General features: G+C 37.8%; 1 protein-coding gene across 2 annotated transcripts in view; it reads left to right on the top strand.

The window, feature by feature from the left end:
- smid (nuclear valosin-containing protein-like smid) overlaps positions 1-22,926 on the top strand; it is a 274,423-nt gene that overhangs the window by 123,738 nt on the left and 127,759 nt on the right. For both annotated transcript variants that reach the window (XR_010861817.2, XM_067159588.2), the window contains exon 6: positions 17,617-17,919. Coding sequence is in view for 1 of the 2 variants with exons in the window: in XM_067159588.2 (XP_067015689.2) it covers positions 17,617-17,919 (303 nt within the window). In the remaining variant the exon portion in view is untranslated. The remainder of the gene's footprint in view (positions 1-17,616; positions 17,920-22,926) is intronic.

The raw sequence follows: 22,926 nt of genomic DNA, 5'->3' as shown, positions 1-22,926 counted from the left end.
TCTACAGAAAATAGCACAAAAAATAGGTCTTACAATATCCTTTGAAAAAAGTGAGATCATGTTTACATGTTCCTGCTGGTAAATAAAATAACAATTGATGGGCAAGAAATCAAAATTGTTGATAAATTTAAGTGTTTAGGAGAAATCATTACTTAAAATCTTAATGAGAAACCAGCTTGGCCTAACAGAATAAATAAATTAAACAAAGCAAATTATATTACCAAGACTACATACAATAAAAAAGCTTATTAATAGCAGCAAAATTAAGACATTATAAAACAGTCACACAGCCAGAAATAACTTATGCTAGTGAAACCATTTTTAAAACTACTAATACAGCTGAAACAGACAAAATACTGAAGACAGAAAGAATAATTAGACATGCGTAAATAAATAGTATCAAGTTAATAGACAGTGGAGCATAGCATCAAATATAACAGTTGATAAGGAAATTGAAGTCCACAAGGCAAAGTAAACCGCAATACATTACTTAATATTTTTTTATATGACCACACCCCACAACAGATGGTACAGAACATAAGTAACCTTTACAAACATAACATGATTTCCGTAAAGGTCAACGATAAATTATCAGAGTGGAAAACAATAAACACAGGAGTAAGACAGGGTTGTGGTCTTTCCCCTCTTCTGTTCATAATCTATATGAATGCTCTCATACGAGAATTTAGGGAAACAAGACATGGTTCCATCTGCATTAACAGAAATTTACAGCTGGACACAATATTTTTTGCAGAACTGCTGCCTGATGAGAGGCGCCTCCCGCCTCCTGCTTGACACACACATTTAGTTAGATGACGATCAAATGGCCAAGAGACGAGAAAATCTGCAGTTTATAAACCCTCGGGGAAACTTCGAGACCTTTCATGAATAAACCAGCCACACCCTATCACTTTATTGGTGGATTTAAAAATTACACACAAAATCGAGGAAGAAGCCTGTGATAGGCGGAAAATTAATTACAGAAATTAGGGATTGGTTAGATTCAAAACTGGCGGAAAGAAAATATATTGCCAACCCAAAAAATAAATGAACATCAATTAGTAAAAAAGAAACTTATGAATACAAAACTTCTTCAAATTAAAAGTTCTTTCACTTTGCACCAGGGTGCATGATCATAGTTTTTTAGCAGTGACATCTGTAGAAGAAAGTCCAAACTTCTTGATGAAGGGCAAACAAAACAAATAGAAATTCGCACAGTACAGGAAACTTCACAATAACACAATTTCATCAGATTTCTGTAGTGAGATCTTCTGAGTAAAGGTTTAAGTAGGTCTAGTTTCAAGTTCACGGTTCCTCCAGTAGAGGAGTTCTTTTAGGCGCAAGATTTAAATGTGTGGCGTAGAGGTGTACCTCCCGGTACAATTATTATTATTATTATTATTATTATTATTATTATTATTATTATTATTATTATTATTATTATTATTCCACTTGAGTAATTCCACGTTTACTTTCTGTTTGATGGTTGTACTGTTTGGTTCTTGTGATCTGCGCCATAAAACCTATCTGTGTCGGTACGACGTAAAGCAACTAGGTTCTTGTGATCTAGTGAGTAGTTTTGCATTTGTTCAATCTTAATTTTCTCAGGTGAGTTTTTCTTCTTTGCATCTGCTGTCTCTAGTCCAATTGCTTTGAGATCTTACTGATTTTTGTGGATCCATTGTCCTCCCTTCTGGTTAAAATGGGTGTGTCAGTGTTTACTTAAATGCTTCTAGTGGGTCATTGAAATTTAGAAGTTAGTTGAATGTCTCTGTGAGGATCTGTGCATTTTCTTGGTTACTATGGGTTAACTTCCCTGATTTATCTCTCAGCATCAATGATGGTGGTTCATATTTTTAAAGATATCTGCTGGGAGTTTTGTAATAATTTCACAATTGTTTTCTCTGGAAATTCTCCTCTAACCTTTCTAGGGTGTTTACCTTTTTTTTGTTGATTTTATGGGTTGACTTTCTTCGCTTTATTATTTCTAAATTTGACTCTTTTGACTTTTGGGCTTGATGGTTTATCGAAGCTTTGTTGGACACACACTGTACCGCAAGCCGGCCCACACAGACCACCATCTTCAAAAGATGTCCAGCCACCACCCATGACAAAAATACGGAGTGATTAAGATGCTAGCTGACTGTGCAAGGAGAATTTGTCAACCTCAGCACTTAAATGTTGAGCTTATCCACCTCAGTATGGCCCTACTTGCTAATGGGTACAGCCGTAAAGATATCCATGCGAACACTCCATCCCAGACGTCCAACAACCAGGGAGAACGAAGAGGAACGGCTGGCAGCTAAAGCCTTTCTGCCGTATATTGGAAACACAACTGACAGAATACTGTTAGAGTGGTGTGCTTTTTCTTGAGTCCACATCATGTGCTGACATTGTTGCTGCCGGGACAAAACCTCCTATGTGAAGTACTATGTGAAGTACGAGACTCTAAAAACTCCCAGGGGTGGGGTGACAGAACATTATCCATTAAGTACACTAACTTGGAATTTAAGGATCATTAATAATAATTTCAGGAAATACAAATTAAAACAGCTATTTATTAGGATGAAAAACGTGACTTAACGGCGTATTAACGGAATCTGAACGTACGGAAGCAAAAGAAAAATTGAATTAAACTCTAGGATACTAGCTGTATTATGACTTTCCTGCCTTTAACACTTCGTACTGTACTCCTTACATAAAGTCGTAATGAGTCCTAATTTTAAAAGCTAAACCACCATGGGTTATGTTCATGGAGAGAATACACTTGTATTCTTCCGTATTATGGAACAGTAGCGTAACTAAATTCATAACAAAAGCTCTCCTGCCCTATACTAGTCTGCCGTTGACTTTACCTCTCATCATTGAGATAACAGCTCCCAATGAGAGTAACTTTTGAGTAGTATACTACTTGGATGCGAAGTGAACTAAGTTAAGATCTTCTCCGATGTGCAGGCGTAGAATCGTCGTAAAATTGTCTTCCAAGAGTACGAGTACGAGTGTCAATACGAGTTTCTTCTCCAGCCCTTGTCGTCGAGTATATAGCCGTCAAAATCTCCCTCCATCAACCATATCACATGGTCCAGTAAGATTCGAGGTCTCATCCTTTCTCCTATGTATTGCTGTGAATCCATCATCTTGCTTCATTGTGTCCATTCACATAGGCTGAACTTTCCCACGGAAATGAAGCATCAGGCAGCGAACTTCGAAAAGTAGGAGTTTATAATATTTCAACTGTCTCTTCATAGTGTGGAAGGGGTACTGTCTCTCGTAAGCTTGATGACGTACATTTCCAGGAAATGGGCTGAAATTGACCTGCTGACTCTGGTCACCTCACTATGGCTATTGGAAAATTTACTGCAAGCTATTAATACGAATTATGTTGAAATACTTTACACAGTAAGTTGTTCGTTCAGAATACGTTATAGCCGCGATACAAAGAAATGAAATGATGATGTGAAATGGATGATTAAAACCTGATTAAAACCCTATATATATTAATTTAAAAATGGCCTACCAGTGATTGATTAAATATATACATCTTATCAATTAATGATACAGTTCAGTAATTTAATACATGCTGTGATGTCCCAAACATCACACTGTTAACATCATTTCTGTGCATATTTTTGTTGGAATTGTAGGCCACATGATTTTTTCTTACGTTTTTGTGCTTTTCCCTCTGTCGAAGTCATATTTTAATAATGTATCAGACATATTGATTTGTTTTGTATGTGGTAGTTCAGTGCATTTGTGTTCATTCTTAGTTCATAATTTGAATGAGTCGAATGTATTTCAGAGAGCTGTGTCAGGGTTTCTGGTATTTTCTCTTCACATTATGGCCACAAAACATAACAAATGTTATCTTCAAGTGTTGACAGATACCTATAAAATTGAATTTCCGTTCGTGTTACAGTCTAATAAAGGAAACTATTATGCATTTTGTTCTGTGTTTGTTACATTTTCTTGTAAGTATTTTTATGTTTTTTTGTTTAAGATTATAAATTTAATGGTCAGTTTGCCTTGTAACTGTAGGCCATTTTTTATCAAGCCCGTGGCGCAATATACATAATAAAATTGAATTAAAAAATCTTCCTATTTTTTATTTCCGAAAGTTGGCAGGTATGAATTTTGCTTCAAGAAAATATACTGTACTGAGTATCCCACTTAAGGCAGGTAACAGAGATAATCGCAAACAAGGGCCTAACTACTGTAACTGCAGCGATATTTCTGACACTGAGAACGAAGAGCACCCAATGCAAGGCTTATAACCTCAGTGTATACACATAAACTCAACATTAAACCATATGTTCCCGCACTGCATGGAAGATTTTCATTAATTACAACATAGTAGAGATAACTTGAGGCCGCCTCAAGAAATAAAACTTAAAATACAGTCGAACCTGTCCTAACGGACACCCTTATTCAGCGGACACCTGCCTATACAGACAATTTCCCTCGGAACCAATTTTATTTTACATAAGACAAGTGTTAAATTGGCCTAGTTTAAGTGGACAACTCAAACTCCGGACAGCGGACATCGCCATTTGTCCCGTCCACTTGACTTAAGCGGACACTTTACACATTGCAGGACAATTTATTACACCGGACCACATGTCATCCTTTCTTTTAAAACCATTCTTCAAACATAAGGAAATCCCTTTTGAATGTTTGTACTAATTCGAATGCGAGGGGAGAGAGAGTACATCGGAATGCAGTTCTACCTAGTGGTATATAGGCCTATTCCGAGAATTCTAATTGCCCAGAAATGCTGCCAGAGACTGTTGACTCACAAGTTACCTGGGGATTTTCATCCCTTCTTGCATCATTCTATTCATAACTTGGATTGTCGCTGATAAGGTCGAGCTCAGGTAGTCAACTTGAGAAGAGAAAGACAGTACAGGCGCTAATTAGTGAGACAGAAATACCGTAGCAGTTCAGTTGTCTGTTAAACATGAGTAACAAGGGACGATCGTGTTTAGATCTCGAGGCAAGAAGAAATGTAATTATAGAAAGTGACAAGGGACTTTCGGTGAGAAAGCTTGCCAAAAAATTCAACTGCGGGAAAACTCAAATAAACACTATTGTGAAGAATAGAACTGAAATTTTAAAGGAGTGGGAGGAAAATAGGAATCGAGGAGTGAAAAGAAAGCGGGAGTAAGTTTTTTTCAGAAGTGAACGTTGCGGTATATGAGTGGTTCAAGTGTGGTCAAGTGAAGGAACTGTGTGTGAGTGGACCAACGTTACAAGAAAAAGCTTGAGAAATCGCAAATAATCTGAAAGTTGAGAATTTTGTAGCTAGCAATGGTTGGTTAGATTGTTTCGGAAAACGTCATAACGTTAGTTTCAAAACAGTCTGTGGAGAAGGTGGTGATGTGTCTGCGACTGAAGTAGCAGATTGGAAAGATAGGTTACCAGACATTTTGAATAGTTACGAACTGAAAGACATTTTGAATGTTGATGAAACTGGTCTGTTCTTTAGGGCGATCCTGAAGAAGTCACTGACTTTGCCGAATGAAAATTGCAAGGGTGGGATAAAATAATAATAATAATAATAATAATAATAATAATAATAATAATAATAATAATAATAATAATAATAATAATCGTATGGCCTCAGCTACTGTGTGCAGACATTTCGATTTGACGCCATCTGGCTGTCTGCTCGTCAATTTCGACGTTCCGTTTTACTCTAGGTCCGTTAGATGGCAGACAGAGTAAACCGGATCTCTCTTGGGCGTGTATGGCTGAGATTTAATTAATTTTGTCGTGTAAATACCAAATGTATCACCAGAGATCTTTTACATGCCGACATTGTACGACAAGGAGTGTCAAATGGACTTTTTTCCGCCCTTCAAAAATCCGACTACCTCTGCCGGGTTTGAACCCGCTATCTTGGGATCCGGAGGCCGACACTCTACCACGGATCCACAGAGGCAGCTAAGGGTGGGGTAATGTCAAAAGAAAGAGTCACCATCATGTTTTGTTGTAATGCACTCGGTGAAAAGGAAAATCCTCTAATAATCGGTAAATCCTTGAGACCCAGGTGCTTTAAAAACGTGGACTTAAATTGTCTTGGTGTCGATGGCATGTGAATAAAAAGGCATGGATGACTTCAGCAATATTCGAGAATTGGCTTCTAGCTTTGGATTCCAAGATGAAAGCCAGAAACCGTAACGTGATCTTATTGCTAGATAATGCTACATGCCATCCAGAAATATGGCTTTCAAATGTAAAACTCTTGTTCCTTCCACCCAATACCACTTCTCATCTTCAGCCATTGGATCAAGGAATCATTCAAGCATTCAAATTAGACTATCGTAAGAGGGTTTTATGGTCGTTAGTGGCACACATGGATGAAGGAGACTCAGCTTTCAATTTGATGAAGAAGATCAATGTTGGCGATGCAGTTTCGTGGACAAAGGCAGCCTGGAATGCAGTCAGCGAAACCACAATCAGGAAATGCTTTGCAAAATGCGGCATCGTTGGTTCTACAGTTGAAGAACAAGCAGAAGTAGAGGTTCGAAATGAATATGATGAACTTCAGACTTCAGCAACGACAGCTGGATTGACGTACAATATTGAAGCCGAGGAAGAGAATATTCCTTGCTGTAACGATCTCGAGGGCGACTGGCAGTCCCGACTCCAGGACGCACTTCACGGTAAGCTTTCTGTGTTATCAAGTTATACAGTAATTGTGTGTTGCACGTATCGTAAGGTCCGTGTTTGTTTGCACCTCAACTCCTCATTCATTTTTTTCTTGTGATAGCTTTTAATTCTTTTAAGCTAAATTTTCAGCTTTCATTTAATTCACTGCACTTCGTAAATATTTCTAGCTATCCATAGCAGCCTTCATTAGTCGTACAAAAGGACCATTTTGAATACAGTAAAACTTTTTATCGTTTTACAGAGCCCGAATCAGGAATGAAAAGTGACGATGACGGTGAGGCGGAAGAACAAGAATTTCTGACAATGAAGCAGGGACTAAATATGCTTAAACAGATAAAGAATTTGTGTACCACGTTGGACTGCGAGTACGGTGAGAACACTATGGAACCATTTAACAGACTTTATTCCGTTTTTGAGAATATCGCAGTTGAAGAAAACGTGTGCTAAATTTACACAGACGAAGCTTCACGATTACTTCACGAAGCTGTAATGCTTGTAAATGGTGTAAAATCACTTATAATAACTCTTTATGAAATACTAACACAGAAATGACTTAGGATAATAAAAATAAAGATATGTATGCTTATATTTAAGGTGGATGTTCTTTGCCGTTAAAATGTTTGATTATTTTTCCAACCTTATTTTAGTGGACACCTCTTGTAATGGACATTTTTCCTCGGAACCTACGGTGTCCGCAGAAGGGAGGTTCGACTGTACTAGCCCTTAGGGAAAACGTGATAAGTTCAAAAATCAAAACATAAACAAGGCTTAATCAGGCTACCCACTCTCCCTCCGTCTTAAATATGCTAGACACGCACTGAACATTTCCTAGAAGGTATGAAATGTAACATAACTTACAGAGAGTTGTGATAAGTAGAAAACCAAACAGGCTTTCAATGGAAGACTCCTAAATTAAGACATCTTAAAATGGATGAAAATGTTGTGGTAACCGATGATATATATAGAACACACAACAACCTCCATCTTAGTTAGCAGTTCACCCAGTTCCCATACACCAACATGGAAATTGCAAAAAATGCGCTGAAGAAGAAAAAAGAAAAAAAAAAACCATTGTGGGATAGAGCAACTGCTGCTATCTGTTGAATGATACATTAAAAATAGTTGAAGAGAGTCTGTATCCATATAATAGAAGGCAAAATTAACACATCTATAAATTTGAACCAAAGGAAACTTAAAACATTAACTCTTCAACTGAGGGTTGGTTCATCCTCCTCCATATTCTTGAATGATGTACAGAGCCAGGTCACCGGGCGCTTATGTTCGTTAACTTTTCTTCAGCATCACATGTTGCCTAAACATTAATGCTGGCGTAACCCTTACTGTTGATGTATTCATCCCTGAACATTGATGATTTATTAATTTCAGTATGGGTGCAATCTAATGCACCTATTATAATTGGTAAATTCAAGTGAGCTTGCCACATTAACTTTGCAATATTTATTTCTTGCACTGTACTGGGGAATTTAATCCATTTGAGCTTTCTCATGAATATGGCCCATAACATACCGTAATTAACAGTTTTGCACACTGTCAAGCGATCCACTCTAAAGTCTTCTGACACTCCACTCAGAAATCCAGGATAAGCAGCATTACGTAAGAATATTTCCACCCGATTTCTTGGGGTTAGTGCTTTACGCCGAGTTTCATCACTATTTGGCAGAAATTCTGATGTTAGAAAATCAATGCTTGCATTCTCAAAACGCGCCAGATCCTTACATCTGCTCAAAGCTCTTCTTTCGCCATGTTTTTTTTGTCTCCCATACATGCATAAACATCACCATTATGAAGTAAACTGTTGACTGAAAGAAGTGGAATATGTCTGATAAACTGTTGACTGACAAAAGTGGAGTATGCCCTCTCACAGAGATCAAAAAGTATGTAGTAGGTTACACCTACATTGCGGTGCTTTCGCTTTTTTCGCATCAAAAGTGAAGTTAAGGCTACCAATCTGGTAAAAGCGAAGTTACCACCACAGGGAATAGCTCTTGCTACCTTTATTCACTCCAAAGGTGAAGTAGTAGCATTATCTACTTTTTATTCATCTCACCCATTAGGTCATGCTGTAATTATACCGTATGTTTGTGAATGCTCCGCGCCACCGCATAATCCACACACCTTAATTTTAAATTTATTTATTTATTTATTTATTTATTTATTTATTTATTTATTTATTTGTTTGTTTGTTTGTTTGTTTGTTTGTTTGTTTTTTATTTGTTTGTTTGTTTTTTATTTTTTTAAAAGGAAAACATACTTATGAGATAAAGGTAAAAATTAACTATGTACTTATTTACAAAGTAATTTCACAATAACAAGCTACTGTGGATAAGACACATGACAGTTCACGGCCCAATGTCCAAAGCATCTATCCATGCAAATGAAGCTGTCAAAGGACTGAGGAAGTCTGACCACTTCCCACGATAGGCTCTTAAATTGCACTCATGCACAATATGTTGGATTGTCTGAGCAGGGGCACCACAATCAAGCTGGGAGGATGTAATTTTTCCCCACTTGAACAGGGAATAGGCACAGACTCCATGCCCAGAGCGGATCCTGTTCAGTGTACTCCACGTTTTTCTTGAAAGGAACTAAAATCTTTCATGATGCTGAATAGTGGCCAGTGCTGAGGGTCAGTTTTGATATCCAATCTTCCTTACACTGTGCAGTGGGTCAGAAACTGCTTGCAGATAGCATCTGTGCAGACCGAATCGGTGGAGATCTTGATTTAAGCCAATTCATTTCAATGGCAGGAATGTCATCAAGAATAGGCAGCATGGAGTTCCCTAGTATTCTCTTATAAGCACTTGTGTCCTGCAAAGGGACGGTGGCATGTTATTACTGATCACAGGAAGCCAGTAGGAAGGTGTGGATCGTATTAAACCTGAGATCATTCTCATTTTGTTGTTCAGCTGGGTGTCCACAAGTTTCACATGACTACTGTTGAGCCATACTGGACAGCAACATTCAGCTGCAGAGAAGACTAGGCTCAGTGCAGAACACCTCAAGGTTGTAGCAAAGGCACCCCAAGTTGTTCCACAAAATCTCTGTTAAATGTTGTAACGGGTCTTTATTATCGCTGCAGTGTTTGAAAGGTGCGGCTTAAAGAAGAGTGTTCGGTCAAGCACTACACCCAGATATTTAGGAAACCTGTTATGTCTGAGAACTTTTCCTTCAAAAAAGTATTTTGAGAGTACATGGGGCCATTTTGTGATTTAAGTGGAAGCAGGGCACTTCAGTTTTGCTTGCGCTTGGTTGAATTCTTCACTTCTTAAAGTAGTTGCCAAGGATGGCTAGGTCTTTGGTGAGTACTTTCTCCATTTCCTTGATGCTGCTATGTCGTATGGCCAATGCTATGTCGTCAGCGTAGCAGAATTTTTTAGATACAGTTTGAGGCAAGTCAGTTATGTAGAGGTTAAAGAGGAGGGCAGCCAGTACCGATGCTTGTGGAGGGCTGTTCTTTAATTTTCTCGGTTTGCTCATTTTGGTTCCAAAAACAACTTGGAAGAGTCTATTTCTGAGCATGTTTCCAATGAGGTTTACTGTCATCTTACAGGGTATAACCTGAAGTAGATTATATAGCAGTCCTTCTCTCCATACTTATATCGATTTGCTGCATTCAGATCTAGGAAAACAGCATACATTTTCAGCTGTAGTTGAAAGCCTGATTCAGTGTATGTCGTAAGGGAAAGAACTTGGTTGCAGCAGCTGCTGTTCTGCCTGAAGCCCTCTAGCTCTACAGAAATGTGTGCATCTATGGTAGAACTGATCCTGTTGTAAATAAGTTTGTAGCAGCAGCTAAGCAGAGAAATCGGTCTGTAATTTTGGGGATGATGTTTAGATTTCTCGGGCTTTATGGTGGAGAGGATTTTCGTCTTCTTGAAATGTTTGGAAGGATACCGGTTTGCAATATCTGTGTAAAGAAGCAAGCTATATATATATATATATAGGTATATATTGTCCTGCATTTATAAGGAACTCAGGGTGTATGCCATCAAAGCCAGGAGCCTTGCTAGCTTTCATAGACTTTATTGCATCATTGACTTCTTCAGAAGTGAAAGTCTCTGAGTACAAAGATGATGATGGAGATGAAGATTTGAGCATTTTCATTTTCTTTTTCACTAACCTAGTTTGATCCTTGACCTCTGTAGCCCTAGAAGTTGACACAATATGACTCGCAATATTATTTGGTGAGATCTCCGAGTACTTTTTGGTCACTGATGAACTGCTTCCAAGTTTTCTCAGGAGGGTCCAAGCTTTTCTGCTTGAATGTTGGAAATCCAGCCCTTCATCTGTCTCAGCCACTTCTGTTTCCGTGAGGCATCCAAACTACGTAACAGCTCCTTACCAGTTTCATGGTTTTTTAGGAATTCATATAGAGAGCATCACTTTTCTCATTCCACCCAGGAACATAATCTTTCCTGTAACCCCGTGGAATATACTTTTTGGCTATTGATGTAACAAGGCCCACTAATCTTTGATAGTTACTGCTACTTGCAGGGATACGTCTGTTGCATTTGTCTAGTTCAGATGAAAATTTTGTCCAGTCTGCCTTTTGAAAGTTCCATCTAGGATGGGGGAGTGATTGAATTAAAGGGATGGAGATACTGGTTTCTATGAGTACTGGTCTATGTTGATGTCTTGCGAAATCGTCAATCACCTTTCTCGAGATGGCAAAAGGATAGTCTGCATTATTACTGGTGACAAAACAGAGGTCTGGATTGTATTCGTGTTTCCAACTAGCTGATCTGAATTTTCCCTTATCTTTAGCATCGAAAATAAGTTGTAGGTTAAGATTTTCAGCCCATGCAACAAGAGCACTTACTACCACACTCTAATTTTAACTTTCGTGATGACTGTTGAAGTCTTCAGCATAGATGGCAGGATGATTAAAAGCTGGGAGAGCTGGAGTAGGCCAGGTGATCATTGGTGGTTTGTAGATATTAACTACTGTTAAATCTTGGATTCTTACCACAACTGTATGGAGACTGTAATCTGCATTACAAGAGAGAAGCTCCGCATGATCCATATTTTTACAATCGTATGTTGCTTCTCCGTACACACTTAGAATTGCTAGGCGGGCATTAATTCCATTGTGGAGTTTTATCTCCCGTATGCAGTTATCAGACTCTGCCTCATAAATAGGCTTCTGATAAGTTCACCTGCATATACCCAGCGTCAGTGGGTAGGGTCTGACACATCCCACTCTGAAGAGTCTAGTGTTAGACCTAAGACGAAACGCTGGTTAATAGAGCAAACACCTGAAAAGCCATACATCTAATTGTTGATCTGATTTTTGATGTGCTCTATTGGTGAAAAATATCTAATTCCCTCCATGGGAACTTAGAATTTCCACACTATCATAGGTCGCTCCAATTACATCATAGTCATAAATTCTCTCTCTCTTCTTGAGTTCCTCCTCACTGCCTACATGAGTTTCCTGGAGGAGTACTAAGTCAATGTTGTTATCCTGAAGCATTCTGGAGAGATATTCACATTTACATTGACTGACGCCATCAACATTAAGTTGGCAGATTTTGATGTTATTTTCCAGTTTCTTTGTCATGGGGCACTGACAAGAGCCATTGGGAAGCAGTTTCAGTTTGTCAGGAGATCTTATAAAGATAGTCTGGCAGCCAAGTACTGACGTTCAGTTCAGTATTTGAGATATCAAATACCTTTCCAGCGGCACGACATGGATGAATCAGCTTCACCCCCCCTAATTTTTGATGAGAAAATTTAACAGAAAAAGGAAAATTTGCTTTTTTAATTATTTATTTACGAGAAATTTACAAGAATGGTGGTGCATGTTTGTGGGTTACTGTAGTCATGTCCTAGTTCGTGAACCATGGGCAATGGCTGAGTGGCCTAGTAAGTGGTCCTGAGAGTCGGGATACCAGTTGCTATGGAATGGGAGTGGGCATCTCGGACATATTCCGAGTCATGGCCATTTTTGTGCTCAGACGGCTAGGACTAAACAATTCACCGGTGGTCCATAACCCGTTAGAGGAGAGATCCTCACTTGGACTATGTGGAAGGAGGGTAGCATCCTGCTTCATGAATTTACTGAGCTCAGAACATTTTAAGCAAGCCTCAGACCTATGGGAGTAATGGAGTCCCACTCCCATTTGACAGGTGAGGGACTCCTTGGAAACAACTTGGCGAACAAAATGGAATTTGATGGGGAGCTATCAATATTAATGGGGCTTATGGAAGAAAGAAGGTAGAACTGGCTGAGTCAGCGATGCATCTGGATGTGCTAGGAGTAAGTGATACTCGGGTAAGGGGAGATAATGAGGAATAGATAGGAGATTATAAAGTGTACTTGACGGGTGTTAGAAAGGGAAGGGCAGAGTCTGGGGTAGGGCTCTTTATCAGGAACACATTGCACGCAACATAGTTTCTGTTAGGCACGTAAATGAGCAAATGATGTGGGTAGATTTGTCAGTTGGAGGAATTAGGACAAGAATTGTGTCCATGTATTCACCATGTGAGGGTGCAGATGAGGATGTTAAGTTTTATGAAGCATTGAGGGACATTGTGGTCAGGGTCAACAGCAAGGATAGAATAGTGCTAATGGGCGATTTCAATGCGAGAGTTGGGAATAGAACTGAAGGATATGAAAGGGTGATTGGTAAATGTGGGGAAGATATGGAAGCTAATGGGAATGGGAAGAGTTTGCTGGACTTCTGTGCTAGTATGGGTTTAGCTGTTACGACTACATTCTTCAAGTTGAATTCAGGAAATCTGATAGGAATGTACGAGTTTTTTGCGGATTTTTCAATGATACAGACCCCTATCTGATCTGTAGTGAACTAAGTATCTCTAGGCCTAGGGTAGAGAAAGTGAAATCTGTCTGCAAACGAATAAGGGTAGAGAATCTCCAGGACGAGGAAATTAGACAGAAGTACATGGATATGATTAGTGAGAAGTTTCAAACAGTAGACAGTAAGCAGATTCAGGATATAGAAAGTGAATGGGTGGCATACAGAGGTGCTGTAGTAGAAACAGCAAGGGAATGCCTAGGAGCAACTGTGTGTAAAGATTGGAAAAGGCGAACATCTTGGTGTAATGATAGAAGTGAGAGCAGCCCGTAAACGTAAAAAGGATTATCAGAAAGGGCTCCAAACAAGGACCGAGGCAGACAGGGATTTGTACGTAGATGAAAGAAACAGAGCGAAACAAATAGTTGTTGAATCCAAAAAGAAGTCATGGGAAGATTTTGGTAATAACCTGGAAAAGCTAGGTCAGCAGCAGGAAAACCTTTCTGGACAGTAATAAAGAATCTTAGGAAGGGTGAGAAAAAGGAAATGAACAGTGTTTTGAGTAATTCAGGTGAACTCATAATAGATCCCAGGGAATCACTGGAGAGGTGGAGGGAATATTTTGAACATCTTCTCAATGTAAAAGGAAATCATCCTGGTTGTGTTGCAAACAGCCAAGCTCATGGGGAGGAGGAAAATAATGTTGGTAAAATTATACTTGAAGTGGAAAGGATGGTAAATAAACTCCATTGTCATAAGGCAGCAGAAATAGATGAAATCAGACCTGAAATGGTGAAGTATAGTGGGAAGGCAGGGATGAAATGGCTTCACAGAGTAGTAAAATTAGCGTGGAGTGTTGGTAAGGTACCTTCAGATTGGACAAAAGCAGTAATTGCACCTATCTATAAGCAAGGGAACAGGAAGGATTGCAACAGCTATCGAGGTGTCTCATTGATTAGTATACCGGGCAAAGTATTCACTGGCATCTTGCAAGGGAGGGTGCGATCAGTCGTTGAGAGGAAGGTGGATGAAAACCAGTGTGGTTTCAGACCACAGAGAGGCTGTCAGGATCAGATTTTCAGTATGCGCCAGGTAATTGAAAAATGCTATGAGAGGAATAGGCAGTTGTGTTTATGTTTCGTAGATCTAGAGAAAGCATATGGCAGGGTACTGAGGGAAAAGATGTTCACTATACTGGGGGACTATGGAATTAAAGGTAGATTATTGAAATCAATCAAAGGCATTTATGTTGACAATTGGGCTTCAGTGAGAATTGATGGTAGAATGAGTTCTTGGTTCAGGGTACTTACAGGTGTTAGACAATGCTGTAATCTTTCACCTTTGCTGTTCGTAGTTTACATGGATCATCTGCTGAAAGGTATAAAATTGCAGGGAGGAATTCAGTTAGGTGGAAATGTAGTAAGCAGTTTGGCCTATGCTGACGACTTGGTCTTAATGGCAGACTGTGCCGAAAGCCTGCATTCTAATATCTTGGAACTTGAAAATAGGTCCAATGAATATGGTATGAAAATTAGCCTCTCGAAGACTAAATTGATGTCAGTAGGTAAGAAATTCAATAGAATTGAATGTCAGATTGGTGATAAAGAGCTAGAACAGGTCGATAATTTCAAGTATTTAGGTTGTGTGTTCTCCCAGGATGGTAATATAGTAAGTGTGATTGAATCAAGGTGTAGTAAAGCTAATGCAGTGAGCTCTCGGTTGCGATCAGCAGTTATCTCTAAGAAGGAAGTCAGCTCCCAGACGAAACTATCTTTACATCGGTCTGTTTTCAGACCAACTTTGTTTTACGGGAGTGAAAGCTCAGTGGACTCAGGATATCTTATTCATAAGTTAGAAGTAACAGACATGGAAGTAGCAAGAATGATTGCTGGTACAAACAGGTGGGAACAATGGCAGGAGGGTACTCGGAATGTGGAGATCAAGGCTAATTTAGGAATGAACTCAATGGATGAAGTTGTACGCGTAAAGCGGCTCGGTGGTGGGGTCATATGAGGCGAATGGAGGATAGGTTACCTAGGAGAATAATGGACTGTGCTATGGAGGGTAAGAGAAGTAGAGGGAGACCAAGACGACGATGGTTAGACTCGGTTTCTAACGATTGAAGGATAAGAGGTATAGAACTAAATGAGGCCACAACACTAGTTGCGAATCGAGGATTTTGGCGACGTTTAGTAAATTCGCAGAGGCTTGCAGACTGTACGCTGAAAGGCATAACAGTCTATAATGATAATGTATGTATGTAAGAAATTGATCCTGCATAATTATGTGCTCCAAAATTTAATAAAATATACATTTATTTTAAGAAATGCATCATAATCTTCATATAATATCGCAAAGCATCCATTACTCTACCTATAAAAATGTGATATATAATTTTTATCAATTTATTTTTAATGTGTGCAATAAAGTATTAAAGTGAGTACAAAAATTGCATGCTCCCAAACTTCCATTCATCATCATTTCCATTGTCATCACTAGTGGAAGAAACATATTTGTCATTGCCAATTTCCCATACAGTATCATCGTCAGTTCTGTCAAGTGAATAACGTTGTCTGGCGTCAGTCTGTGTGGCCCGACACAGTATATTCATTACAACCAAACACAGGAAATAGCCGATTAGAAGTGTCAGGGAAGCTAAACAAACCTCATGACAATTCTGATCAAGCGGGTTGCCTATCCAACCTCTAGCATAACGGGGACATTCTGTGTCGTTCAAGCAGTACCAACCTTATTTCAAATACAGTAATGTGCACACCCCAGTTTTTCTTCACTAAATTCTGGAAAATATATGCCTGGAGTATTTGAGTGTATATGGCATGTAATAACTTCCCCGTTTTGATCTTGCGACCAATATTGTCTTCTGAGCTAGAAAAATGAAACTTCTCATTCCATAGCAGTTATACTCAAGATAAAACCTGTCAGAAGTGTAGGTCATTCCAGAGTCTCCAGAGTGAAGGAGACAGATGGTTAAGATCTGACTATGGAGAGCAGCCGTGATCTACTCAGTAGGTCTACATAGCTGTTGCCTTTGTTATTATTATTAGGGTGTTTCACAGTTTCTGTTGCCTCATGAGTGACTCGAGATGTAAAATGTTTCTCCTTACAATTGACAGATGTTTCACCAAAAAGGATATTATTGCCATTATATAAGGCATGTTTTGCCACAGCCGATTTCTCTGGTTGGCAAAGACATGAATTGCTTGCAATGTTCCTAAACCCTAATTGTACCTTCCTACAAGTTTGACCAAAAGAACAGATCCACCAGAGTAAGGAATCTTAAATATTTCAACAGTTCAAATCAATAGATCTTTATCAAATTGCAGACAATTGCCTATGAATATAGGTATCCAAATTCTCTCACTTATCGATGTGCTAGAACAGTAATTCCGTTCCATGCTTGAATTCTTCTAGAAATGAAAAAAAAAAAAAAAAAAGCAGTTATCGATGTGCTAGAACAATACCATGCTTGAATTCTTCTAAAAAAATGCAGTTAATAATATCCACCACTGTTTCGGATACTTCTATCTGTCCTCAAGAAGGTGTTTAATTTTATGATTTCATTTCTTAAGCTTCCGATTGAGGTATGTGTGATGTTTGAAGCATCTTTAAAACTTTTATTGGATCATATCACTAAAGAGTTCATCTTGAAACTGCTACCATTATCAGACATTTTAAGTCTCTTAGTCCTAACCTTACTTTTGAAAAGCAGCATGCTCTAAAATAGAGAAAATTAATACAAAATTAAAATTTATTTTAAAAACACTATAACATACCTGTAAAAGGTAATACTTTATTAATAACAGAATTATGTGTTACGTTCTAGATGAAAACTCTCTTATTCTATAAAATCACTTTTATAACATGCATAAATATCTGCAAAACAGTTTGTGCAGCGTAAACAAATAATGTGACATGAAAATATATCAGAATAGTTTGCGCTACATAAAGAAATAATGTGACATAATTTTTAAAAGTTCTACATCGTTGATGATGTTCAAACAAACCAACCCCATGACACAGCATCCCTGTTGAGCCTCTGCCTATCAGTTTCCATGAACCCAAAAAAATATTTGTATAATTAATTGTAAATGAATTCCATAAACTTGTTCACATGACTTACATTGTTTTATAAAAAATCTTTTTCCAGTCAAGTTTATTAAAGTCGAAAGCTATTTCTGTGACTGCCAGTTCTCACACAAAACCTGCTAGTGCCAATCCTCCTCGTGCTGCACCGTTGTTGGCTCAAGTTCCTCCGCCGACACCTGCTGCTGCACCTGTATCAAGCCCAGCACCTATTGCATCATCTACACCAGCTGCTCCTAAAAGTAGGAAGAGGAAAGCTGTGGGTGAAGATGATGCACCTTCATTACAGAAGAAAAAACGTGAAGTTGTTCTGCAAGAATCCAAAGTGACCTTTAAAGATGTTGGTGGCATCTCCAAAGTGCTTAAGGTTAGTGTAATAATCCTCAGTCCTAGTAAACTTGTTGGTGATTATAGTAATTGTTATAGTCTCACTTAATGCATAGTCAATTCCTAAACAAATAAGATGGCCTTTCTGTTTATCAGTTTCAGTTCTTGTACATCTGTTTCTTCTCAGTCCACGATGAACATATACAGCGCATGGAAATGTTTAGATTGTCCTTGTTGTGCAGTGTTTTCATGTTTATCCTTGTCTCTTCCATTTGTTGCTCCCTTTCTTCACAACGTTGTGACATTGTGTTTATTGTGTGTGTTGTTATCAGTGTTCATGTCTTTCAATTTATGACTTTCACCTTTCTTTCTTTCTTTCTTTTTTTTTTTTTTTTACATTTAATTTCATTACTTGACGCTAGGAAAATTATAATCATAAATTTTCCAATATTGAAAACGACTAGCGCACAAGGACAGGCTAAGCCAACAGTAAGTAACACACACATTGATTTTTAAAACACGCTCCATAGTCATTCTCTATTAGTAAAATTCTTTTCTCTTTTTCCACCAAATCTTTTGACACAATAAAATGTACACAAGTATGAAGAAGGGAACTTCTGCACATTAGTTAGCAGAACTTCAAAGCCCAACAAATTGACTCTGAGATGAGCTTATGAAGACGTTATACAAGCCGATCAACATACATCATACAATAATAAATCCCCTACTGGCACAGATTTATAAATACAACAATACGTAACTTAGCAATAAGAGATTTTATATTTTAAAATAGGTGTATAACATTGAATGAGTGAGAATATGTACAAAGATCAAGAACAGTGTTTTAAAGGACTGGTGAACTTTCTAGACTGTCAAAGATATTCCTTCAAGCACGTTTGATTATCATAACATTATTTTAACATTAGTCATTCGCAATTAACATAGTAATATTTTACCAGTTCAACATTGAAACGTTTTCAAATAAGTTTGTCAACAACACAACACTGGTTTAAATGATTGAACATCAAGATCAGCATCAAAACAAACTTGTGAACTGTGCAGACTTCAAAAAGCCATTTTTCCAATCATATTTTATTACCACAATACATCACCTTAAGTTAGCATGAGTCATCCATAATTAAGACAAGCTGTGTTTTAGAATTATAAGTTGTTGTTATTATTAAGATGATAGGTTCTTCAGCTGAAGATGACGCACTAAAAGGGTTGAAGCCGGTACTGACATATCAACATGTTTTAGGTATTTTATAATGGAATAAATGTATTTCTTATTAAAATTTTAAGACACCTTGGACTACACCCCAAATTAATAAACATGATAAATATATATATAATTTTTTTGCTAGTTGCTTTACGTTGTACCAACACAGATAGGTCTTACGGTAACAATGGGACAGGGAAGGGCTAGGAGTGGGAAGGAAGCGCCCGTGACCTTGATTAAGGTACAGCCCCAGCATTTGTCTGGTGTGAAAATGGGAAACCATGGAAAACCATCTTCAGGGCTGCCGACAGTGGGGTTCGAACCTACTATCTCCCAAATACTGGATACTGGCCGCACTTAAGCGACTGCAGCTATCGAGTTATTATTTATAAGCTTCATATCCGTATTGATTGGTATCACTATATAGAAATAATATGAGTCACCACCTTATCAGTACACTATTTTATTTACTACCAAACTGGTAAATAGGGTCAATACCGGTTTCGACCCCTAAGGGGTCATCCTCAGTTGACACATACAAAATATCTACAAAAACATCACATATAATGGTTAATGTTTAAAATTCATATGTCATTAAAATGCTGGTGAGTACATCTTAGTTTGAATATGCACATATTATGGGATTTATAAGTTTGCTCTATTTGAGCTATTATATAGGTCTTCTGTTCCCTTGTATACAGTGTCAAAAGTATTGTATTGAATGTAATTCATCCATTTGACAAAATGCTTGTGGATTGACTATTAAGTATGCACATTTACTGAGAGGTACATGCTATTCTACTTTACAATTTATATTACACAATATGAAGTAAAATTATTGCATTTGCACACATATGATGATATTAAGTCCAATGTAGGGTCTTAAAGATGTACTGTTTGGATTTTCAGTGTCCTGATTACATTTCATGTAGTGGTTTATAAGGTTTACGTATTCACTTATTCAGTTCAGTTAAATACATAGAAGAACCTTGTTGATTTGAATTCTTATGATTAAAATATTGGTAACATGGTAACATGATAAAATTGACTCTCACTAACCCATATCAAAAATGAAGTTTAGGGGTGAAACATCAGTACCCATATCAAAACTGAAGTTTAGGGGTGAAACATCAGTCATTTGAAATTAAAACTGGACTATGGCAGGGAGATGGGCTCTCACCATTATTATATACTGTAATTGTGCTCTAGAAATGGTAATGAGGGAATGGTTCAGGAAATGTTCCCCCAAAATAAAGATTGGCCAAAAAATGAAAACAAATTGCCTGGGTTTTGCTGACGATGTAGCATTACTAGCAGTGGACATAAAGGAAGCAAAAATCCAGATATCAGAACTTCAAAACATTGCAAATAGAATTGGCCTGAAAATATAATTTGAAGAAACAGAAATTATGCCCCAAAAACCATCACAACTAAAAGAAGTTACCATAAATGGTAATAAAATCAAAATAGTAACTCAATTTAAATATCTTGGAGAAGTAATAACACATGACCTAAATAAAAAATTCTCAATCCAAACAACAACAAATAGATTAGCTAAAGCACAAAAATTACCATGGGATATCTACAATAAGAAGTGTTTATCAATAAATGCAGAAATAAAACACTACATCACATGTATGAAACCAGAAGCTACAAATGCAGCAGAAACACTTCTTCACCTGAATAAACAATCAAAGACTGACAGACTTCAGAAAATTGAAAGAAGGATTGGAAGAACCTGCATTAACAAAAAATACCAGAAGGATGGACAGTGGCGGATAATACCTAACAAAGTTATGTACAAAGAGCTAGAACCGATTACAGATACTATGCGTAAGAGGAGACTGGGATTCTTGGGACATATCATGAGGATACAGGATTCGAGACTTCTGAAACAACTAATACAACACAATCTTGTCTCAAACAATACCACAACAGGATGTAAATGGATCAGAGAAGTAAGAGAAGATCTGAAGCAAATAGGCCTTACAACAGAAGACAACACAAATAAGATAAAATTGAATACAAAACTCAAGAATACAAACCTCCGCTTTACCCTTATACAAAACAAACCAACAACACACATATTTTCAACCGAGGAAAGGGCACGAAGATCGGAGCGTCTGAAGAAGTACTGAGAGGACCGCAAAGCTCGAACAATCCCTTCAGAGAGACCTGAACGATGGTCTGACTAAAGTGATCCTATGCAGTCATAATTAAAGAAGAAGAAGAAGTGTATTGATTAGGTGGAAAGTTCCTGTCTTTATATTTGCGAATACTAGAAGAATATTTGAATAGATTTGTTTCATGATATTGTAAGTACTAAAGGAGTTCTCCTTCAACCTAGTAATATTAAGGTACAATATCTCAAAATTTTACCATAACTGAATTCTAATTTTGAAGAAAATAAGACCTAAATGTGGTCAGGAAGAATAGGTTAGCTTTCTTATAAGACTGTTCCTCTTATAAAGGGCTTCTGATAAGTTTACCTGCATATGCCCCAGCGTCAGTGGGTAGGGTCTGACACATCGTACTCTGATGAGTCTAGTGTCAGACCTAAGATAAAACGCTGGTTAATAGAGCAAACGCCTGAAAAGCCTTACATCTGAAATGTTTTTGACATTTTTGACATGCTCTATTGGTGAAAAATATCTAATTCCCTCCATGGGAATGTAGAATTTTCCATTCGGAATTGCTAGGCGGGCAATAATTCCATTGTGGAGATTTATCTCCCATGTGCAGTTATCAGACTGTGCCTCTTATAAGGGCTTCTGATAAGTACACCTGCATACACCCCAGCGTCAGTGGGTAGGGTCTGACACATCCCACTCTGATGAGTGTAGTGTCAGACCTAAAACGAAACGCTGGTTAATAGGGCAAACGCCTGAAAAGCCTTACATCTGATATGTTTTTTTACAATAGATTCATGTTCGTCTTCTAGTCAATGCTTCACTGTATCGAGTCTTGCTTATTTTCTTCATTAATTTTTAAAAAAAATTACAAAGGTACTTTAGGTTACTGTAAGTTTCTTCCAAACAACCCATATATCTCAATTCTATTCTAATTATAATCTTTGCATTATTCTTTTATCTAGCAAAGGTAAATATCACTTCAGTGTTAAGTATGATAACGTTCCAAGACAGTATACATACCTAATTCATCAATATCCAACATTACTACTCATTAACATAAAGAAATAAATGAACTGGATTAAAGCCACTGTATATATATTTATTGAAAATAAAGCCAAGCTTTCAGCCAAATTGCATTGGCCTTCATCAGGGCATGTGAAGTTTTGCCTCCGACAGTGAGCAAAGAAATTATCTGAAGGAACATGGAAGTCATGCCCGTACTATCCACGGCCTACCCCACTAACTGGACTAGAGGATCATGGTGCTGTGCTGTGGTGGTTGGGAGGGAAGTTACTGATGGCTTTAATCCAGTTCATTTATTTCTTTATGTTAATACAATGAGCCACGAAAACTTACGTTCATTAATTACTACTCATTCTTCAAATTTAATGTATATTCTGCGTTTTAATCATTTTAAATGTATATGGACTTATATATCCCTTTGCTGGTGAGATGTAGTGTTTACAGTGCACTATGTCTTCGGATATGGGCTAGAATAATTTTTGTTACCTTCATTCACCTGTCGTATATATCCCTTTGCTGGTGAGATGTAGTGTTTACAGTGCATTATGTCTTCGGATATGGGCTAGAATAATTTTTGTTACCTTCATTCACCTGTCTGTCTCAGTCTCATCCTTGGCTTTGACAATATTAAAGTGACTGAGGTATGAGTGATGCTAGTAATACCATTCCTTAC

The sequence above is a fragment of the Anabrus simplex genome, chromosome 1 (genome assembly GCF_040414725.1).
Source record: "Anabrus simplex isolate iqAnaSimp1 chromosome 1, ASM4041472v1, whole genome shotgun sequence".
NCBI classification, from domain to species: domain Eukaryota; kingdom Metazoa; phylum Arthropoda; class Insecta; order Orthoptera; family Tettigoniidae; genus Anabrus; species Anabrus simplex.
This window is presented reverse-complemented; position numbering and strand designations above follow the sequence as displayed.